Genomic DNA, 23,852 nt, shown 5'->3' on the forward strand with positions numbered 1-23,852 from the left:
TGGATCTGCGTAAGCACAAGGCTTTTTACATTTGTGTGCACGTACAGGCATTTACCACATCCTTCTCAAACACACCCATGCACACACTTCCTAAGAGGCATCTGGAGCTTAAGGTAAGCAGCCAGGAGGTGGTCCTAAGTGAAGAGCGAACCAGCGGGAAAGACACAACCTTAGTGAGGCAGAAGGCAAATTGCTTCCTAGTACGTTTATTGGAGCCTTGGTTAAGCGAGAATACTATCAGCGACCCCCTTCCGCAGCTGGTCCAACTGGAGCAGGAACACAAGGGAGTACGTTTAGTTTCTTTTTCCCTCCATTATAGACAACATTATTAAAAAAAATAAACTTTACAATAATACATTTTCCCTCATCTGTTTGGAGTATTATTCTGATAGATCTGTTTCCTAAAAAAAGGAAAGAAAGGGGAAACCACACAATATATGTATATGGATGTGTATATACATATATGCTGAGAAAGGAGCCTGGCTATGTACATACAGTTGATGTATGTCTCGGAAATGAGGAAAGAGAACATGAAAAAGAGGAGGTGGGAAGAGAGAGAGGGACAGAATGCACATGAGAGACCTCGGTGGTCTCCTCTGTCACTATCAGTGGCCTCTCTCCCTGAAGGAGACCCAGCAAATGGACCCACTTACAACTGAAAAAAAACCAACAAAGTTTACTTTCTCTTTGATTTCAAAATTCTTACCACAAAAAGGGAAGAGGCCCCCCGAGCAGGTGCCCACATTGTGCTACCTTCCCCAGAGGGGTGAGCAGAGCTCCTGAGCCATGGTGAAGCTATGCCCCGTGAAAGGTCATGGGGAGCCCATAGCCCCCGTTCCTCCACAGGCACCCATAGGGGTCCACACAACAGACACAGGCCCACCAGGACCTGCACCACTTAGCAGGGAGGAGGGAGAGAGGGAAGTGAAAACCACTTCATGCTTGAAGCCAAGAGCAGATGTCAAAGGAGTCCACCAGGAATCGTCAATGGCCAGCTTCATGGCTCTGCTGGCAACGCCCCTCTGCAAACCCTGGTGAGTCCCCACAGTGGGCAGCGGGAGGACAGCAGTGCAGTTCCTGCCCCGGCCTGCCTCGGGCACAGCAACAGGTCTCTTCGCCCACCCTGGGCTTACAGCTTCAGGGGTGTCCAGAGAGGAACCACCAGGAGAACGTGAAGGGTGTTCCTGGACCCTCTCACCCTCCTCAGTACTGAATGTCCCCTGCCAGGGGACCTCAGGCACCCACTCTCAGGCTGCCCGCCTGCCAGTCTGTTTGGTTTAGAAAAACTTCTCCAGAGAAGAAACCTGGGAGGAGAAAAGTTCAGAGACAAGGTGGAGAGAAAAAAAAAATTTTTTTGCAAGGGTGTGTGTTTGTGTGTCTGTGTGTGTTTCCATTTTGTCGGGCAGGTGTTTCTCGTTAGTGAAGCTTCCAGAAATCTTCCACTGTGCTTCCCAGGACCTACAAAGCCAGTTGCAGCAGCAGAAATGAGAGTGTGGTCAAGGCAGCAGTCGGTCTGCCTCTGCTGGGGCCTGAGTTAGGGTTTATCACCTTGTTACTCCCTGGGATGATGTTTGTGGTGAGCTGGGTCCACAGGAGAAGGGGAGACAGAAACAAAGAGAACAATAAAACAAAAGTCAGCAGGACTGGAAGAACTTAAGAGCAGGATCCCGCAAGCTTCTACCTACCCTCTGGACCCAGAGACATCCTCCTCAGCCCTCTGAATGCAGAAGCACGCTTTCATGAGCCCGGGCATGTACACACTCCATGAAAACGGGCTTTTATCTGGCTCTCAGGCCTGACCCTGCCACATGAAGGAGAGCCTTTGTGTCCCAGTTGAGTGGAGCAACTGGATAAAGATCTTGAAGCAGACATTCTCAGGCTCTACAAGAATCTGCTTCTTGAGAGAACAGAAAAGTACAGGTTCTCCTGTCCTTGCTGTTGCTGTTAGGTGCCCTCAAGTCAACTACAACTCATAGTGACCCCAGGAACAGCTGATCTGAACCTGGGCTATGCTGCACCATCCTCGTCATCCCCAATATGCTCCCGCCCACTGCTACAATCACTGTGTCAGCAAAATGCCCTGTCCTTAGCTTTATTCAAGTGCCTCCTCCTCTAGCAAGCCTTCCTTGCACATCTCTCTTCTCTGGAATCTGACATTGCCGTTTCTTCTCATCTAAAGTTATTCTCTAAGGAGCCCTGATGGTGAAGTGGCTCCTAGCCAAAAGGTTAGTGGTTTGAACACACCAGCTGCTCCAAGGAAGAAAGATGAGGCAGTATGCTTCCATAACGATTTGCAGCCTCAGGACACTTAGGGAAGATCTACTTGGTTGTATAGGGTCACTAGGAGTTGGAATTGAATCAGTGGCAGTAAATTTATGAGTACTTTTTAGAAGTTATCACCTTAGGTCTATAAGTCCTATCTGAACTCCTATACTGGGGGCTCCTTAAAGAAGAGATTCTTTTTCCACGTCTGAATTTCCTAAATACTATAGAAACCAGAACATAGGAAGTGTTCGATAATATTTTTTTCTTAGACTAAGGAAAACTTGAGATGGGCTTTTGTCAGAGTGGATACTTATTTCTTTCACATGGAAACAGCCAACGATCCAGCTATAGCCCAGCTCGCCCTGCATATCCTCCCAGCCGAGTATGCCCTACCAGATCCAGATGGACCAGAGACTCAGATAGCACAAGCCGTGCAATGGGATCTGGGGGCTCAGAGCCTTACTTCACAAAAAGTTCCCTCTGGCCCAATCTTCCACACCCCCGACCCCTACCCCACCACTCTGCTCCTCACTCACCTCTGTGAAGCACATGCTTAACTCTTTGGAGTTATTGGTCTTCAGGCCCTGCTCCTGTGGGAGAAAAGGCATTAGTAAGCACATGTCTCTGAGGCTGGGTTTCGGGCCAGGCTCTGCTCACCGACTCATAGAAAACCAAATACCCATGATCCTGGCATTCACCTCTAACATCTCTAAGCACATAGTATGGAGTGAACAATGTTGGCTTAATCCCCAGGAGACCCAATTCAGCACTGACGCCCTCACAATGACACCCTCAGCACTTAGGCCTGTCTCCTCTGGGCTCCTGGAGTGCATGATTCAAGACTCTTCCTTTCATTGTACAGTGTTCTGTAGCAATAAGATATTCACACGTCTCTCTTGCTCTTATCCAGAGTCCCTCAAGAATCAAGGGCCAAGTTTCTCTTTCCTTTGCTCTGAGCAGTGGTCCGCTCACAATAGCAACTCAGCAAATGATTTTTCACTAGAAGCTGCACGCATGCCTGAACAAATGCCACCAATCAGAACAGGCTTCAGAGAGCCAGCTCCAATTAAGTCATCATGGCCGCTGGAGGGCTATATAGAGGAAGGCCAGGAACTCTCCCGCGGGTTCAGTGGGGAAGAGAGCTGTGATTGATTAGTGATGTTTGGCACAGATACTTGCTAGGTGGACACGGGGCGACTATGCCAAATGTTAGCCAGTCTTACGCTAAACAGATGTGCAGCACATGGGACTTCTGTAGACAAAGTGAGGCGTGTGGAAGGTCTGGCACAACCATTCTCAGCCCTATAATCACTTGGATGAAGGGTCAGTGTACAGGCATGAAGAATAGTCAATCCTTTGTGATCGTCATAATAATAGTAATCCATGGGAACTAATTGAGGGATTCCTTGTTTCTGTCCTGGCTTCAAGTTGTTTCATTCCCAAGGCACTTACAGTGAAGTTTTGGCCACCAGAAGCAACTGAGATGCCCAAGAAATTATGCCTAAATCACTGTGCTTGGCCAGAAGTATCAATAATCCCTTGGACATTATAGGCAATCTACAATCCAGGGCATCTGCTCAGCTAGACAAGGCCCCAGCTGTCACACAGAGATCCCAGCCAAGAACAGAGTCACCGCTGATAGTAGAGATAGGCCCACAGTGATGATTAGCATAGTGGCTATGGAACTATGAAGATCTGTTCAAGACCATAGCACTGATTTCTCTAGAAATCAAAATATGGTCGGCCCACCCACCAATCTGTTTTCCTCTGCTGAAGAGCACGTGCTTATGACCCTATGAACTGGCTTCTACTCCCCAGAATCAGGCATAGCCCTGAAAGGCCTATCTCAAAGGCTGCACTGTAATCTTTATCTTCAATCTAACTGCCCTACCTTTTCCCCTTCCCCAGCGCTCACTCAGGCTCACCTCTGCTTTCCTCACAGCTCCTGTGAAATAAGGGCTGTCCTGGGCCCTGCAGGGGTTTGCATTCAGCCCCGTTTACTGCTAGCATCATCTCTTTCTATAACAGTTTCAGAATATGGTAGATATGTCACCACCCCGCTCCCTTTTGAGGTCACCACAGTGCCTACTGAATATAAAACTTTGTATATAATCAGTGTCTCCAGTGGTGCTAATGTTTAAAGCACTTGTCTATGAACTAATAGATCAGATATTTGAGTTTACCCAAAGGTACCTCAAAAGAAAAGTCTGATGAAGTACTTCCAAAAAATCAGCTCCTGGGAACCCCGTCGAGCAAAGTTCCTGACAGATATGGGGGATCTTTATGAATAGGAGTTGACTTTATAACAACTAGTGGCGGAGGAATATATACTCACCAAGACAAACAATTGGGGTAGGATTAAGATTAACACCCATTTCAACCAAAACAGCTCAATTTTTGTTTGTTATATGAGAGTTATGCTTAAAATGTTTGAGGTGGGCGAAGGAGGAGAAATGTTTTGTTTTTAACAAAAGACAAGATTTGCAGAAACAACTAGAATACCTCCAAGATCTTGCCTGCAATGACATTCTGTGTCTGTCAAGTGACTTCATCTATTTGAGCCTCAGTTTCCTTATCTGTAAAACTGGGATGGACAAACCTACTTCACAAACCTATTGTGAAAAGTAGATGGAATACTGCATTTGGCATCGCAAGGTTCTATACAAATGTAAGGGTTGATTAATTCCACACAGCAAGAGGCACAGTCACATGTAAAAAGGATCCTAGAGCATGACCTAGGAGAAAATCTATGAAGGAGTGGAGACAGAGGCAGAAGCTGCAAGATGAAGTCTAGGTAAGCTGGTGGTTTGGGGCTTGACTGCAGCCCCCTGAGTCCTACTCTGCTTGCTGCAGCCCACAGCACAGCAGATGACAGCTGGGAAGCTATGTACAAGGAGTCTCTGCCCCAGGCAGACCTCCATCTGATTTCAAAAAACCAACAGACTATGAAGCTGCAGTCACCTCCCCTAATGGCAAGCCTGGGGCTCCCAGCCTAGTACTGGGCAAAACAGCTGGGGTGACTGCCCATTTGTTGACCCTCTCTTAAAGTAGAAGTGAACAGAGAAAAAGATCACTCACATTCACTCCTGCATTCTCTGGGCAATGCCTCTTCTTCCTTCACTCATCCTGGAGACACACACACACACACACACACACACACACACCCTTCACTAAGGAGTTTCAAAGATGAGTAAGTCACAGCTTTGCCATGGGGGTTGGGAGGGCTCATACACCCATACAATCACCTCCACATCGATCAAATGGATTGAATTCTAATTGATGGGATCTAGGAGTGGAAAATATAGCTTCCTCTAGCCCATGTTCCTGCTCCTATTCTGAGGCAATTCCAGGGTTTCTGGAATCACACACTCCCAAAAGGAACTGGCCTACGTTGGCAGAAAACAGGGCTTTTCAACAGCAAAGCCCCCTGTCTAGAAAGTGAGCAGCTGCACCCTGTGAGGGGAACTGAGTGCCTGGGCCGGGCTGTGAGGCACCATCAGAAGCATTAAAGAAGCAAGTCATGCAGGTGGCACTGGGAGACATGAATTGGGAAGGAATGCAGATGCAGAAGCAGTTGGTGGCAAAGGTTCAGCCTTCTAGACAAGTCTCCCAAGTGAGGTCCCTATTGCCGGTGAATTGGATGGGAATTGTCCTTCTACTCCTTCTTTGTCCATCTCTGACTCTTCTCCACCACTGAATCCCAGGCTGGTAGTTCCAGAAGCCTACTAGTCTAGTTCAGATGGTGGGGGAAAAGTCTGGTGTTGTATCTAAGGGAAAACTTATGGTGCAAATTGTCAACTCTCTCCTGAGTTCCTGCTTTTGTCTTTGGTTCGACACACAAGCCCTGAGCCACTGTGGGTTCCTCCTGTCCTTGTGCCCCAACCATCAGTCACGAGGGCTATCTCCTTCTGCACACATGCACACACGCCCAATAACTCACACTGCTTCCTCTCCTCTCTTTAGCTCAATTCCTCATATCTTACTTCCAACTATCAAAAATCTCCTAACAGGTTTTCTTGTTTCTGCAGCTTCTCTCCTTTTCCACCTTCTGTCAGATGAATCTTCCTAACCCACAGTTCTGCTGAGGACATTCCTCTGCTACAAAACCTTTTGTGGTGTCTCAACATTAGCTATATCATTTCAATCATCAGGTTTCATATCCAATACCTCTCTTTGCCACACATATACTTCGAATTAATCTACATACACACCTGCTGCTCTCCTACATCAAGTAGTGATAAATCTCTTCTATAGAGTCAGACAGAAAATCTTTTGGAGTTTGCTGGCCATACACTTTCTGTTACAACGACTCAACTCTGTCTGCAGCACATAAACAGTATTGAAATGAGATACTGTTTATGTGGTTGTGTTCCAATAAAATTTTATTTTAAAAAAGATAGTAGGCCTGATTTGGACAGCAGTCTATAGTACAGAGACCTCTACTCAACATGTTCAATATGCTCTATGCTTTCCTGACTCTGTGTCTTTTCTTCTCTGCCTGGTGCAATCTCACTGACTCTATTCTTAATGCCATATATCAAAAAATTCACACATTTCCTTAAAGACACCAACAGACTTAGTCACTAGTACCTGGGCCAGAACAATAAGGCTCTAGGTACTGACAGAGTTAAGTGTAGTAGGCAAGGAAGAGGAAGAAGATCATTTTCCTCCAACTTCCTGGGCTCAGAAACCTCTCTAGGAGATGTTTTCTCAAGCACAGGAACAGGTTTTGCTCGGTCATGAATCCTCTACTCCCAGGTCAAAGCAGTCCCTTCCTCCTGTGGATCCCCATGACAATTTATTGGTTGGTCTTCTTAGTATACCAGTGAATTTCTCCCTCATAATTATCTGAGTGGGAATCCTGTCTGTTCTACCAATGTGAGTAGAACACCAATGTACCAGCCACTAAACTTGTTAGCCTTGGTGCCTGGGGGGAAAAAAGTAATAACAGTCTATGTTGAATAACTGAATGAATGCAGGAGCAGGTGAATAAATGAATGAAAGTACTTGGGAAAGGAGGGAATGTATTCCAAACTATAGACAACTGTCTTTCAAAGTTTGTAAGCAAGTCATATTTAAAAATCAGGTATGTTTGTTTGCCTACTAGGCATAATAATGTCTAGAAGGCATTAACAACTGGCCTCTCAGTCCCCATACCTTGATTTGCATGGCCTTGAGGACTGTGTAAAGGAACCAGAGAGTGAGATAAGGGGAGAAATAAAGGGGGCTGCTGAATCTGTTGCAGGCCTATGATAAGAGGACCTTGTTGTAGTAGCCTCTCTTAACACTTAAGATGTAACTGGCAGTGCCAAAGGTGAAAGCAGAAATTGGCTGGTGTAGAAAAGAAGGATAAAGTGAGTATGTGTTACTAGAGCTTGCCAGTACCACTGAGCGAACTCCACAGGAAAGCTGGGATTCAGCTGCTTTGATGAGGCCATATATCAGTGTTCTGAGCCCAAGGAAATAGCAAGGATGCTGAAAATGGATTGCGCCTAGGGAAAGAACTAACCGTCGGCCTTCCTCCTCAGCCCCACTGTGCATCCTGGTTCAAACCCTGTCATGTTACCAACGAGACTGCTAAGCAATCAGTCTTTCTGCATCCTTGATGAAAATACTCTTTCACCATGCACACAGAAGGTATTTAAAAAAAAATGAACTGGGTGGAGAAAAGCCAAATAAAGAGTTGCCTTCCAGCAGTAACACAGATGTTGTTCTAAATAGAGAGCTGTAAGTTCCAATAAATGACATAAATTAAGGTCAACAGACTCTTTAACTCACCATTTATGAAGCACCTACCAAGGGCCATGGGTCACAACACTCCTCCATGCAATCAGAAATGACGCAGAATCAGATTTTCTGCTGAGTGGCCCAGTGAGTCAGGGGTCAACTTGACAAGCAACTAACCACAACATTGTCAGTGCCTGGCACTATGCACTTAGCTGTACAAGGGCACAAAGATATCGGTCCTGTCCTTCAAGTATACACACCCAGAACATGCAGCAAAAGCTCAAATGAAGCAAAATGGAAGTCCACATGTAAGAGGCAACCGGGCCTAGTACAATTGGTAAAGGTCACACGAAAAGCATAACATTTGAGAAGGATTCACAAGCAGAGTGACGCAAACAAAGTTGGAAGGCTAGAATAAAGAAGCAGTTCACTGAGTTGTTGTTGTTAAGTCCCATCAAGTACGTTCTGACTCATAGCAACAGTACGTACCACAGAATGAAGCACAGCCTGGTCCTGCACCATTCCCACAGTCATTGCCAAGTTTAAGATCATTGCTATACCTGCTAATTAAATCCATCTCATGATTTTTTTTAACTCATCCTCTAGCTTTCCGAGCATAGAGAGACCTTCTCCGGGGACCTATTCTTAAGACCGTCTCTAAATTCAGGTGGATTTTACTCAAGCTCATGCTTTGACTCTTATGAACTTGTTTTGCTTTCCTTCAGTTTTAACTTGAACTTGGGTATGAGCAACTGATGATCTACTCCACAGTCAACTCCTGACCTTGTTCTGACTAATGATAGTGAGCTTTGCTGTTACAATCAACTTGATTCTTGTTCATTTCATCCAACAATGTCCACAGGTATAATCATTTTATGCCATTGAAGAGAATGTATTTACAATGAGTAAATATGTTTGTTGAGTTCAAGTTGTTATAAGTCTTGGAAAATTCTACCAGACAATCTTCAGTGTTATTTGTATTATTACCAAGTCCATATTTTCCAACTACCCATCCTGCTTTGTTAAAATTTTCTGCAGTCCAACCACTAATTATCAGTAATTACGAATGCACTTTGATTGTATGCTTAATCAACAGCAGCCAAAAAAAGTGGAAAACAATCTTCAACTTCATCTTCATCATTAGTGGTTGGTACACAGATTTGAACAGCCATCATATTAACGGGTCTTCCTTGTAGGTATATAGATTTTTCCGTAATTAACAGCATTGTACTTCAGAATAGATCTTGCAGTGCTCTTTTGGACAATGGATGCAACACTCTTCTTCAATTTGCCATTCCTGGCATAGTAGACTATGTCATATTAAAAGTGGTCATATCAGTCCATTTCAGCTTGCCAACGCTTAAAGTATTGATCTTCATGTGTTCCATTTTACTTTGGATAACTTCTAATTTTCCTCTATTCATACTCGGTACATTCCACATTCCATTTTTTAATGGATTTTTCTTCTCATTCTGAGCCATGGCTATAAAATGGAGAAACAAAATCTTTATCCACATCATTAAAGTTGACTCTACTTTGAGGTGGTAGATTTTTGCCAGACAAATTCTGAGTGCCTTCCAACCTGAAGAACTCCTCTTGTGGCATTGTATCAAATAATATTTACTATGCTACCATTTTTGTTAAGTTTTCACTTCATTTCAGTGAATGGAACCAACAAATGGAAGGGCTGAGCACTGTCCTCACCTCTTCCCTAACCCTCAATAACTAGGACTGCATCGCAGCTTCAGAAACAAAGGCTGGTGAATTACTGTCCAAAACTAACCTGCTCTCTGTAATCCCCCCATTCCAGAGCCCAGTGAGAAGGAAGGAAATCTGAGGAAACAGACACAGGTATTGAAACAGGGCCAGGAGGCCCAGGGAGAGACCAGGCTGCAGACACTGCCAGGCCCTCTCTAGGCTCCATAGAGAACTAGGTAGGCATGGCTGCTCCAGGATGAAGGCATAGGTCAGAAGTGGACGTGAAAGCAGAGCCACATATAGCATCCAATGTGCCAGCACAGCCCACGGAGTTCAACCATGATACAGGACCACATCTCTGCATGACGTGTTTCTACAGAAACTGGTGCTTCCTGGCAACAACCCAAAGCCTGTGAATTCAAGCCTCACCATCCTTGCCTCTAAGGAGTGCCCACGATTCCAAAAGGCTCTACAACAGACACTACAGACCCATTCAGCCAGACACTCCAAGTTAGATGAAGAGGGGACGAAGACAGGACCCTTGCCAGCCTCCAAGTGAGCTGAGGGTAGGGGCTAGGGCTCATTCATTCTGCATTCTCCATGCTTGGCACTGAGCAGGTGCTCATTAATAAGATATTACTTATTAACTTGCACAATCAGGTGCTCATTGACAAGATATTAAAGAAAACACAATCCAGATTCTTCCCCTTCTACTTCCATAGGAAAGGAACCCACGAGTGATGGTGGTTGGGGGAGTCTTTCTTTGAGGGTCAGTTTCTCTCTTCTATCCTCGGACGGCTGTCCATGGCTCTCCCACCCACAGACACGGACGGTACTGCAGATTGAGGTAGATAATAGGCCCACAGTGACCAAGCCCATGGGCTCTAACTACCAGGCTGCTTCCTCAACTCCTGGACGTTAAAAAAGTCCACCTTTTGAGTGAAGTGATGGCTTTCAGTTTATAAAGCATTTGCACCATCTCCAATATAGATCATCCATTACATCCACAATCCACTGGAATCAAATAAAAATTAAAACAAGGTCCCAGACGATAAGTTGGCAAAAAATCAGGCTGAGGCTAAATGAAAAAGAATGACAGTTTAGTAAACTGCTGAGGGGGAAAAGATGGACATGCCAAGTCATCAGGCACTCAAGGGGGCTGGCAGGAGGGCATGGCTGCACACTTTTTTATGCCCATGATAAATCACAGGAGCCTTGGGAAAGGTCTGGCAGTTGCTGAGTCAGCAGGAAGGTGACACAGGAGACGCTGCTGGGTGCCAGAGAGACATGTGGACAACTCAGAGTAGCCAGCATGGTCAGTGGACAGGTGGCATAGCCCTGACCAGCCAGGCTGTCCACCACTCTAATATAAAAGCGAGCTAGTGGCTGACTGTGGAGTAGCACCTCAAGCCCCATGCTGGCAGCTACTCAGGCACGGCAGGTGTAATTAGAAGCTGTCCAAGGGTGACAGTGGAATCCTACTCCAAACCAGGAGGGCCAGTCTAATTGAGGGTAGCAGGGCATGGAAAGGCCGTAAGCTGAGCCCTCCATAAGGGCACTTGGAGGTCAGCTGTTACAGAGCAGGAGGCTCCACAGGGAAGGGAATGGGAAATAGGAAGAGGGCTTCCCGGGCCAGGGCAGGCAAGTCACATACGGCTATAATGCAAGAGGACCTGAATGCTTGCATGAGGCCTGGCCCCTGCTGAGGCCCTCATCTCACCATGTGCGTTCCCAGCGGATGCCCGTGAACCAGCACCCCACTTAGGCTAGTACCTTCATTGTCTCACATATCCAGGCCTCCTTCCTTTCCCTGCACCTTTGCTTAGGTTGTGGCCCCATTGGAATATTCTCAAACCAAACCAAGCCTTTTTGGATAATTCAAGTCTCAACTACAGCCTAAACTATCCTACCCTCTCATCACACAACACTTCACTTCTTCCTCTCTTTTCATATCCCCATTATTCTGTATTAGGTTTTCTTTCATTTGTATTAAGGGGTATGAGTGTGTGTGTGTGTGTGTGTCTCTGTGTGTCTGTTTTTTACTGAGAGTAGCTGTGTTGGGTGGTCTGTAGTTTCAAGAACCAGCCTCTTAGAAAGAGACCCTACTATAGGAAATTGTGTGACGCAAGGCAACATTGATCAGCAGAGAGGGAGAATGACTGCGGAGAGCCCTCTGATGTACCTCCATGGTACAAATGTATTCCCTATTGTTGGATTAACCTCAGCCCAAGTCTAATGTCTGCTTAATTTTTTACTGTCCACAGACCATAAGGACCACAAAAGCCAGGACTGTGTCTACCTCCCTAGGATCTATAAAAATATCTGGCACAGACAGGGTATAGAATATACATCAGATGGGTGGGCTAACTAACAGATGAACACCATGGGCTTTGGAGCTATATGTAGTTTTGGAATTTAAATCTGCAACCAACTAGCTGTGTCACCTAATCTCCCTGAGTCTGTTTCTTGTATCTAAAATAATATCAAAACCTCATTATTATGAGCTTTAAGTGAGATAATGTATCTACTAGCACATGGGTAATACTAGTACTTGGTAATAAGCAGATAGTTTATAAATTATAACTGTTAGATTTCTTTTGCCTCCATCTCCCTCTCCAGTACCCAGTAATTATTATAAATGTCCATACACTTGTAATTTGTAAGTTCAAATGAACAAATGCATTAAAAACTACCCCCACTAGCTCTTCCCACCTCTTGGGTGCCCCAGCCACCTTGAAGTCACGGTCCTCCCGACTCTCAACCTGCCCCGTCTCCATCTTCCTTGACACAGACACAAACCCCCTCACCTGGACAGAAGTGCAGGTGGTGATGACACTGGTCCCCAGACTGGTGCTATCACTGAGGTCATCTGGCAGAGAAGGAATCTTCTCCACCCGAGGGGTCTGGGTGGCCTGGAATGAGGGGTTTTTAGGGGACAGGTTCACATCAGTGCCATTGCCAAAGGCCTGGATGGCATTCCCTATTGGAGGAGAGAAAGCAAACAGATCAGAGAAATCACAGGCCATCCCCACCTCTTCTTCTCCTGATCCCCACCCTGACCACGACACTCCTGGTGACAGTCGAGAAACTGGGGAGAGAGTGTAGTATATCCAAATGGAACTATCTAAAACTTCTTTTCAAGGCCCTACGAAGCTCTCCTATCCAGAGAAGGAAATAACAAGAGGAAATAGGAATTGGGGGGGGGTGCAGACAGAATAGAAAGAAATACATGTGGTAAAGCATAGAAAAGGAGAAGAAAATGGAAGAAACTGGAAGCAGAGTAAAAAAGAAGAGCAAGTCATGGCAAGGATGCAGAGAGCCACCATCTCAACGGCATCTGTGTCGCACAGCATATCTGCCTTCAGAACCTTACCCAGGCCCAGTTCTCCACTCTTGTTGTTAAGTTCTGTCAACCACAACTATAGCAACCCTATGAACAACAGACAGAAACCTTGCGCTAACCTGTGTCATCCTCACCATGCCATGCTCTGCCTCCTCATGCCCACTGCTGTAGTCCTGTGTCAGTCAATCAATCTCATTGAGGGTCTCCCTCTCCTTCTCTGACCCTCTACCGTTCCAAGCTGATGTCCTTTTCCAGAGACTGGCCGCTCCTGACAATGTGCCCAGTGCTCGCTAGGTACAGGTTTACCTGGCTCCTCTGCCACCTCAGATGCATCCTGCTTCAGAGTTCCATTCTCTGCTGGCATGCTAAGAGCCTTCAATTCAACCCTTCCTCTCTTCACATCATATGCTCCCCTGGGTGTGCTCACCAACTCCCACACCTTCATTGCACTAATTCATTGAAGACAAAGAATCTACTTGAATAAAACTGCCCTCAAAGACCTGACCCCATGACAAAGTAATCAATCTCAGTATTACATTAAAAAAAAATATCAAACCCTCAGTATTTCTTTTAAAAACAACAATAACAAAACCTCAAACTCATTGCTGTCCAACAACTTGCAACTCTTAGCAATCCTCCATTGGATTTTAACAGGTGTAAATATATAGGAGAATGCCCATCTTTCTCCTAAGGAGTTACTGGTGGATTTTAACTTCCAGAGGAAGGCGTCCTTGGAGTGAGCAGTGCAGCTCATTATCAGAGCTCCTCTGAAATTCATGATGTCTAAAACAGAACTAGGCATCTTTCACTACCATTTCCAACAGTATTCTCCATCCTTCCGTCTTGAAGATGTCTATCTACCCAAAGTCAGACACCAGCAGTCACCATGACACTCCTCTAACCACCTACAGCTCCTGACTAGACTTTACTGGAGCAGTTATTGAGCCCACACCCCCTAGCCCCCCCCCTCCTGTGCATTACAACCAGAATGAGCTTTCAAAAATAGAGACCTTACCCAGTACTACCTCCTTAGGCCCTTTCACCCTACACTCTGAATACCACCTGTATAATAGCAAAGTCCAAATGCCTTTTAGTCTACAAAGACTTCACAAAGACTCTATCTGCCCAGGTAACTGTCTCACCCTGGTTGTTTTTTTGTTTTTTTTGTTTTTTTTTAAATATACAGATATATTTATATTATCAAAAAGCTCCCAAAGGAGGGGAAGGGCACTGGGCAGCCTTGGTCCTTCTAGTCAGCCCAGAATCACCCTGGTTGTTTTAATGCTATAGGAAGGCTGAATGGTTTGACGTTTCCTCAACCAACCATGGCTTTCTGTAGAGATCTGTACTCTGTTCTTTCTGTCTCTCAACTAATCAGTGCCTCACTACCCACCAGCAGGTGTTCTTCTGAGAAATGCACACACCTCTACAGGAACCCCCTCTCCCAAGCTGACTCGGTCAGCTTCATCCTGGACTCCTGGGCACCCTGTGAAGAGCCCCCCACACTCCATCTTACTTGCCCTGCACCAGGCTTACTGGCCAGCCTCTTTATGACTTGCCTCCATTAGACTGACAGGGACTATAACTTATATATCCAAAGACTCAAGGTCATACAGAAAGTAAGAGTGAGCAGAGAAAAGAAAGGAGGGAAGGAAAGTGGTAAGCAGTCTATAGGCATTTGGGGTAACAAGGAGAGTTAGACTGGAAAGATCAAAGATAGACATAGCTTGACAGATATAGCTAGACTTGGTATTTGGAGCTTGAGACTTGAAAAGAATGTCACTGATTACAAATGAAAGAGATTCCTTAAAGGGAGCAGTGAGAGATCCTCATGAAAAGGCTGAAACTACCAGACTATCAGGAGAACAGACAAGAACTCTTTAGTTAGAGACAGAAAACCTGATATATGTTCATAGCCTCCAGTGGTAAACTAAGGCATAATGAATGTTCTAATAATGAACGTGCAAATCAATAAAAACACACAGAGAAGCCTGTGTATACACATATACACATGCATGTGTGTGTCTCCTATGTATATATCAACACACACCCCGATAAGGAAGAAGGGCTTAACCAGGGCTGTGACTAGACTGCCAGTCTCCCCCTTGGGGAAGAAGTGGCGTCTGAAGGCGGGGTGAAGGCTCCAGGACTCACGGAGGCACGGGTTCTCGGTGAAGTCCCTGAGGAACTTCTCACACTCCTCCTCCATGTTGCCACTCCCACGACAACTGCACCAGGGGGACACCACAATGCCAGTGGGGCTGGAGTCCACGTAGTTCGGTGTCATGTCAAATCCTGGGCAGGGATGAAGGGGAGGGGAAGGAGAGAGGAGCAGTCAGTCTTTTCCTGTGGGTCAGGAGATCCCAGGTACAACGACCCCGAGCTAGCTACTGTCTGGACACCCTATCCCCCTAAAACACACATCCATCCCAACTCACAGCCCTAACTCTGGGCATAGACTATCCAAGTGGCCCTAAAGGGGTCTGAGGGGCCAGAGGAGGAGAAGAGGTTGGACCCCTTGTCACTAGGACAGCAGGGAAGATACTCAGGAGCCTCCTCCAGGGCATGCAGCCTTGCTCTCCTTCATAATCAAGAAGAGAGGAAGTCCTGGAGTCTGGAAGACTTATGCTCACATCCTTGTTTGAGTCCCAGTGCCAATATTTACTCGCTGTGTAAAACTTGGGCAAATTACCCAACTTCTTTAAGTCTGTGTTTCAACAGCTATAAAATGGAAATACTAGTAAGAGCTGCTGTAAGAATGAAATAAGACAGCCAGTGCAAACTGCATAACCCAAATGCCATAACCCCGCAGGAAATGTTACCTTTTGTTATTATTTTTAAAATATTTTAGGGACCTTCCTACTCAATAAAGAGGTAGCCTATCCTCCAGTTTCCTGTTGGGAGTTCTGTCTGAATCTGCAGCAGAGAAGAGCAAGTTGGAGCTCTCAGCACGGGCTCTGCCCCACTGAGACTCACAAGGAGCTGCTATGACCCTCAGGCACTCAGGAGAGGTGCTTACCAATCATGCCAGCATAGGAGCCTAGACACGCCTGGTAATTGTCCGTAGGGCAGCTGGTGAGTGTCTGGTAGGAGGCTCGACAATTGGTGTGGAAGTCTGCCAGCCGGGACCTGATGTCAGAGAGAAGACCCAAAGGAGAAAACACAAGTTGAGTCTGGCGGCTTTCCCGCCCTTCTCCACACAACCAGGGGCACAAATATCGTCTCTGCAGCTTCCAAGGGCGAGAGGAAGCCAGGAGGGGAGAGGGAGAAGGTGGGGTAAACAAGTCTTAGGAGGACAAGTAGCTTGCCACCCCTATCAAGCTGTGGGCTCTCTGAGGAGAGAGACTTCCCAGAGTGCCAGTCACAATGTAAGGTTTGAGCGACTCGCTGACAGACTGACTGGCAAAAGGGACTTAATGGCATGGAAATACCTTACTCAAAATGCATCTTTTAGACAAAAGAAGATAAAAAAAAGACCCAGGGGAGTTTTGTGAAGAAAGCCTGGAAACAAGACAGGCACAGGATTACTTTTGAAGGGACTCTGCTCAAATCCTTCAAAATATCATTCTTCTCATCAGCAAAATGGGTCCATTAACACTCGTCTCAACTACCTCATAGGATCTGAGTGTAAAATATGCTAATCTTCAGAAAGTTAAAGAAAATGTCCCTTAGTGTGAGACATCCCTGTGAGAATGAGGATTCTTCTGGAACCTAGCGCCTTTCCCCTACATTCCCCAGCACCACCCAAGAAGAATTAGTCTTTTCTTCTCGAGAGCCTGTAGCACTCTATCATCCGTTCTCCTATGTTGACACGTGTAGCATTGCCTCTTAATGACTTGTTCACAGCTGTGTGCTCCCCATTAAATGCTGCTTGAAGACAGAGTCATACACCAATCTGTCATCCCTTTCCCCTGACACAGAGCCTAGACACAGAGGGTTATGTGGGTCACAGGGTATCCAAGTCTAATCTGCACAGCAGCCCTTATAATCAGCTTGTAAAGCGGCAAAATGCCTACTCCACACGTTAAAGAATAACAATGATAATAGAGTAATGTCCTTTTGTCAAGGGCTCCTCATATAACTTAGCATTCATGTTTCACAGTAACCCCAAGAGGTAAGTAGTAAGATCATATACTGATACTGTCCTGATGATTTTCAGATAGTAGTGCTCAGTGAGACGTCTATCATAACCCAACAGGTCAGCAACAAAAAGGACTCCGGTCATCTGCCTTCCATGCTTGTGCCATTTCCACACTATAAAGATGCAATGAGAGTATACAACTCAAGGACCCTATAGGCTTCACTCATGGTAGATACTTCCAAAGTTCACCCCAAAGTCTCCCCCTAATTCTCCATTGGACCTTTGCCTCATTTGAAAAAGTGAGAGGTAGACAGGAGTATAATGTGATGGGGTAGTATCAGACCTCATCTAACTCCTAAGGAAATGAAAATCACCCTCTGGGTCAATCCAAGGCTGAGTCCTTTGAGGATAGATATACTCACTCCCACCATCTAGTCTTTACCAGTCACAACACCAATCCTATGGCACTCTCTACTTTCTTCTGAGTCTGATGTTGTTGTTGTTAAGTGACATCATGTCGAGTACAATATGAACAACCACTCTGAACCCTGTCCTATCCTGTGCCATCTCATCATCTCTGACACACTTGAGCCCATTGCTGCAGTCACTATGTTAATCTATCTCGTTAAAGATTTCTCTCCTTCAGCGATCCTCCTCCCCCTTTCAAGCATAATTCCCCTTTCCAAAAATTAGCCTCTTCTAACAACATGCCCAAGGTAGGTGAGATGAAGCTTCATCGTCCTTGCCTTTAAAGAGCATTCTAGCTGCACTTTTTCCAAGACATATTTGTTCTTTTGGTAGTCCGAGTGTATTCCTCTCAGCCCCTGCCCTGCTCAAGTGAGTGCTACAGCCCTTTCGTGCTCACCAGCAAGTGTCCAGACCCATCTCAATAGACAAGCAAGTTCCTTGCCTGAAGTCTTCCTTTTCTCTCACTCTGTGGGTTGGCAAGCAGCTTACGTTCTGCCTACATATTCCTGGAGGCACCCCACTCCCCAAAAGACCTCCGCACAGGTGCTCTCTTGCTCCCGTGATCAGCAAACTCACTGCAGCTGTCTTATCCTAAGAACCAGAAAGCCCATCATATCTTTTATTCCAACTTCCTGGTTCTACTGCCACCACTTTTCTGCTGCTGGACTCTGTTGTGCTTGCCACTGCTTTAAGCATCACCATTTTATACCAACTCCAGTGCTACAGCTCTCTATGGCTCCTGGGTCCAGAAGGTTTTCAGCACAGGGACCACAAATCCAAAGAACACACGGTACTCCAGGGTTTTCTTGATGGAAGTAGGGTCTCCCTCAACGTCTACAGGACTGCTGTTTGTATGGGCAGATGGCTCTTACTGGTCATATTTCACACACCCTATTTGTATAGAAGACTGACCAAATCCACTCACCAGAATAAAATGACCAATCTACTCACAATCGGTCCTAACTGCTGGTATACTAACTGCAACTCTCTGCCAGGAGAAAAAGTAAGAGAAGTAAAAAATAAAAAAAAAAGTAAGGCTTCTTACTTGGGCAAAGAAGGCAAATTTCTCCAAAAGACTAGAGAAACTATAATAATTCCTAATTTTATAATAACTAAATAATGATTAGTTTTATCACAACTAAAATAATGTTTTCTTTACCCCTTTTCCATAAAACCAAAACAAAAGGACATATACAGCAACACATTTAGAGAGATCAGAGAGAGAACACAAAGAGAGATAAGAGATTGAGAGGGGCTGGGAGAGCTTGAGAGATGAGAGAGTGAAGGAAGTCGGTGTCTGCCGAGAAAAGAATGCCACAAACAGGCACAAGCAATCAGGAGGGAAAGCCTCTGCAGTGTGCCCCAACAGACCCCTATTTTATCCCCTACCATCAAAAAAGTGATGGCTGCTTGGAAGCCCACAGTCGTAGGTAACGGAGGGAGATCTGTAGTAGAGAGAAAACTCATTGGAGGGAAACCACTCCAAGGGGACCTCATGTGTCCACGCCCTCTTCAGCCTTTGAAAGTTGTGAGGTGCACGAGATACAGGACCACAAGCTATAAACTAAGAATCAAGAGATGAGGTGTCTCAATTTAGCTCTGCCCATAACTCGCCAGGTGATCCCGGAGAGACACTTGATATTCTGATATACAATGGTCCTATTGATCAAATGAATAAAAAGTTCTCTTTGTTTAGAAGATAAAAGGCACTTTCACTTGCATCTTTGATCTTTTATCCTGTAAACAATTCTATGATACTTAATAGGCTGTTATTATTCCATATCCTTAATATCAACACTATACAGATGAAGAAGTTGAACCTTAGCTAAAGACCATTCCAAGAGCAGGGCTATTCAGCAGTGGATTTAGGAATCAAATTCAAGATTTCCAATAAGACAGATGTCCTTTCTGCCAGGTCCCACTATTCCTAGGTCAGATACAAGTATTGCTGTAGTTAGTTGTTGTAGTTGTGTTCCATTGAGTCAGAAGTGACCCATAGCTGACCCTCCAGTGGGTTTTCAGAGACAGTCAATAACATGGGAGGAGATCATGCATCTTTCTTCCTCAGAGCAGCTAGTAGATTAGAACTGCATGCCTTTGGGATTGCCCTAGGCCACCAGAGGTAAGAGCCATTAAATTGACTCTAATTCACAGAGACACCATGTATCAAAATCTTGGCCAATCATGTGCCATCTTCACCATCTCTTCTGTGTGTAATTCCACCGTAAGAGTCACTGGTCAATTAGACCTCTTTGACGGTCCTCCTCTCCCCTTCATTGTTCCAAACATGATGCCCTTTCCCAAGGATTGATCCTCTAGATAATCTATCCAAACTATATGAAATCAAGTTTCCCCATTCTTGCCTTGCAGGACACCCTGGCTGTTCTTTCAACAACACTCTCTGCCAACACCACCAATTAATTCAAAGGCATCAATTCTCCTTCAGTTCTTCTTACTCATTATACATTATCTTTATTCATTTCATATACTTAGAAAGCAACTGAAAACACTATGGCTTGGATCAGATGCACAATAATCTTCAAATTGATATCCTTGGATTTTAGCACTTTAAGGAGGTCCTTGACAGCAGGTTTGCCCAGTGCAACATATCACTTGTTTTATTTACTTTTACTTCTAGGGATATTGATTGTGGATTTAAAAAAGAAAGATATCCTTGACAACCCAAATCTTTTTCCAGCTATCATGATGGTACATATTGGTCTAGTCGTGAAGATTTTTTTGTTCTCTTGATGTTGAACTGTAATCCATGCTGAAAGCTACAGTCTTTGATCTTCTTCTACAAATGCTTCAAGTTTTCAACTTTCTGTAAGCAAGGTTTTGTCAGGTATATAATTCAGGTTATTGATATCTCCCTATAATCCTGAAGCCATATCTTCTTCATATAGTCAAACTTCTCAGATTATTTGCTCAGCAAACATATTGAATAAGTGTAGAGAAAGGATACAAGCCTGATGCAAATTGTGAATAACTTAACAACTGCTTCTTGGTTCACACACAAGTTCCACACAAAAACAATTTAGGGTTCATGAATTTCCATTCATCTCAGTGTTACTCATAATTGACTATTATCCACACAGCTGAATACCTTTATATGTTGTTGTTGTTGTTTAATGCCGTCGAGTTGTAGATGACTCATAGCAACCCTATGAACGAACAGCCTGAGCACTGTTCGTACATAGAGTTTCCAGAGGCAAGTCATTTTGGAAGTGGATGCCGCTCCTGCTTCCAGGCTTGATTTAGTCGGGAAGCTCCAGCCAACACTGTCCACCATGGGTGCCCATTACCACGATTGGCACATCACTGTCACAGGCTTCAGCATCACAGCAACCACGAGTTACCTCTGTACAGCAACGCACAGACCAGTGCTATACCACCTAGAAGAATGTTTGACAGGAAGACAATTTGAACTTTTATACAGTCTATTAAAAAACAAGCAAACTTATCACCCCTGCTATTCTTTGCCTTTAGCCAAGATCCATTTGATGTATTCTATGATATATTTTCTTCCAGAGCCTATTCTGAAACCAGCTTGTCTATCTGGAAGTTCTCTATTCATGTGCTGCTCTAGTCATTTGTGCATTATCTTCAGCAAGATTTTACATTTAACAGCAACTTTCTTATTTGCACAAACTGAGGAAGGCATTAAGTGTTCGCTATAGAAGGTCAAAGACTGCATTCTTCAAAATGGATTGAACCTCAACATCAACAAGACAAAGATTTTCACAACTGGGCCAGTGGTGATAGCTGGAGAAAATATTAATATTGTTAACAATTTCAGCTTCCTTAGTTCTACAATCAACACTCTTGGCTCCAGCTGTCAGGAAGTCAAAAGACGAGTTGCATTGGGAAAGTCTGCCATCAAGGATCTCTCCAGAGTGCTAAAGAGCAAGGATATCATTCTAGATAATAAGGTGTGCCTGGTCCAGGCCATAGTCTTCACAATTACTTGCTCTGCATCTGGGAGCTGAACAATGACTAATGATGACAGAAGAAGAATCAATGCCTTTAAGTTGTGGTGCAAGAGAAGAGTACTGAACATACAATGGCCTGCCAAGAGAATAAACAGCTTTGGACTGGAGACAGTAAAGTCCAGTTGCTCCTTGGAGGAAGAAAGGATTGTGAAACTCCAGCTGACATACTTTGGGCATGCTGGCAGGAGGGACCAGCCCTTGAAGAATGAAATCATGCTTGGAAGGATGGTGGAACAGCACAAAAGAGGAAGAGACTGGAGAAGACGGATTGACACAGCAACTAGAATAATGGGGGTAGATGTTTCAAAGACGGTGAGATTGGCTCAGGATAGGTTAGGGTTCCAGGCTATTGTGCAAAGGGTCACTATGAGTCGCAAGCAACTCGGCAGCACACAATAATGATATTGTTTTATAATTTTCACATTCTGTTGAGTCTTTTTTTTCCTTTTGGGATGAGTACCAGTATGGATCCCTTCACATCAGTTGGCCAAGTAGTTGTCACATAAATATCATAGTGTAGATAAGCGAGCAAGTCCAGAGCTGTATCCATTTGCTCAAACACCTCAATTACATCTCAACAATTCCCAGAACCTTATTTTTAGTCACTGCCTTCAGTGCAGCTTGGATTTCTTCCTTCGGTACTAATCATATGCAATTTCCTAAAATAATTGAGCATCAACCAATTCTTTTTTGGTACAGTGACAATATGTATTCTATCTTCTTTTGATCCTTCCTGTGTCATTCTTTTACTTACAGAATCCTTCAGAATTGCGATTCAGAGCTTGAAATGTTACTCCAATTCTTTCAACTTAAGAGATACTGAGTATGTTCTTCCTCTTTGGTTTTCTAACTCCAGATCTTTGCACATTTTGTTATAGGTATTTGTTTTGTCTTTGCAAAATGCCCTTTGTTCCATTCTGTTCTTTTATTTCATCAATTTTCCTTTTTTACTTTAACTTCTCTATGTTCAAGAGCAAGTCTTAGAGTATCCCCTAACATCTATTTTTATTTTTTTTTCTCTTTTTCTTTCTTTCCTCTCTTTTTAATGGCCTTTTGCTTTTTCTCTTGTTTTTTTTTAGTAATGAAATTATTAAACTAAAAAAAAAAAGGCAAAAAGTCATTAAATAGAAAGAAAAATCCAAAATAGATGCCAGAGAAGATGTAGTCACCTCACAACTTGTCTGGTTGTTAGTTATTCAGTGCATCAAATCAGCTCTTGAGGTGTTTTTTGTTTTGATTTTTAATTCAGGTAGGATAAACTCAAGACTATATTTTAGTTTTAGAGACTTTGTTTTCATTTTCTTCAGCTTCAATTTCAACTTGCAATTTGAGCAATTTATGATCTGTTTAGCTTTGACCTTGTTCTGACAGCTGATATTTAGCTTTTCCACAGATGCAGTCAATTTTATTCCTGTGTCTCCATTAGGTGAGGTCCATGTGTATGGTTGCCACTTATAGTTTTTAAAAAGGTATTTTCAATTATTAAATCGTTCAGTATACAAAATTCTACCTTGTTCATTGGCATCATTTCTGTCACAGAGATCATATTTTATACCTACCAGTTCTTCTCTGTTTCCAGTTTTTGCATTCTATTCACCAATTATTCTTTATTCACCTTGACTACAAATTCTATCAATCTCAGTCTGCAGATGTTAGTAGAAACCCTCAATTTCTTCATTGTTGGTTTTAGTGTTTGGTGCTATATTTGAATAATTGTATCAACAGGTATTCCTTGTATATGTAGGGATATCATCCCATCATTAACACTGTAATTCATGATAAAATTTTAAATGTTCTTTTTCATGATAAATGTGACACCATTTCTCTTCAAGTTGCCATTCCCAGCATAGTAGATTGTCTGATTCGAAGAGACCAATACCAATCCATATCAGCTCACTTACGGTGAGGACATCAATTTTTCTGTATTCCGTTTCGTTTTTGACAACTTCTCATTTTCCTAGATTCAACATCCCATGTTCCAGTTATTACTGGAGGTTTGCAGCTGTTTCCTCAATTCGAGTCTTGCCATATTAGCAAATGAAGTTCCTTTATTGGTTATAGGTTTTACTCCATCTGGGTCATTGAGGTAGACTTGCCTTTGAAGAGGCAGCTCTCCCCTGGTCATATTTTGAATGCCTTACAAGCAGAGAGGTTCGTCTCCTGGCACTGTATCAAACAACACTCTTCTCCATTCTTTGGGTGTTTGAAGGCCTATTATTTCAGAAGTGTATTGCCAGCCCTGCTTTCTAAGTCTGGAAACTCTGCTGAAATCTTTCCA

The 23,852-nt window shown here is 44.2% G+C and overlaps 1 protein-coding gene across 3 annotated transcripts in view; it reads right to left on the minus strand.

The window, feature by feature from the left end:
- Positions 1-1,134: 1,134 nt before the first annotated feature.
- The window catches only part of GFRA2 (GDNF family receptor alpha 2), a 152,364-nt gene continuing 129,646 nt past the window's right edge, over positions 1,135-23,852 (minus strand). Inside the window, exons 3-7 of one of the 3 annotated variants that reach the window (XM_006884810.1) lie at positions 16,053-16,162; positions 15,188-15,328; positions 12,498-12,670; positions 2,802-2,855; positions 1,135-1,581 (exon numbers count right to left, since the gene is read on the minus strand). In XM_006884810.1, the coding sequence (XP_006884872.1) occupies positions 1,459-1,581; positions 2,802-2,855; positions 12,498-12,670; positions 15,188-15,328; positions 16,053-16,162 (601 nt within the window). In that variant the 3' untranslated portion in view covers positions 1,135-1,458. The remainder of the gene's footprint in view (positions 1,582-2,801; positions 2,856-12,497; positions 12,671-15,187; positions 15,329-16,052; positions 16,163-23,852) is intronic. The other 2 variants (XM_006884808.1, XM_006884809.1) reach the window with 2 other exon arrangements.

The sequence above is a fragment of the Elephantulus edwardii genome, unplaced genomic scaffold, assembly GCF_000299155.1.
Source record: "Elephantulus edwardii isolate Elephantulus edwardi_28Jun2011 unplaced genomic scaffold, EleEdw1.0 scaffold00038, whole genome shotgun sequence".
Lineage (NCBI taxonomy): Eukaryota > Metazoa > Chordata > Mammalia > Macroscelidea > Macroscelididae > Elephantulus > Elephantulus edwardii.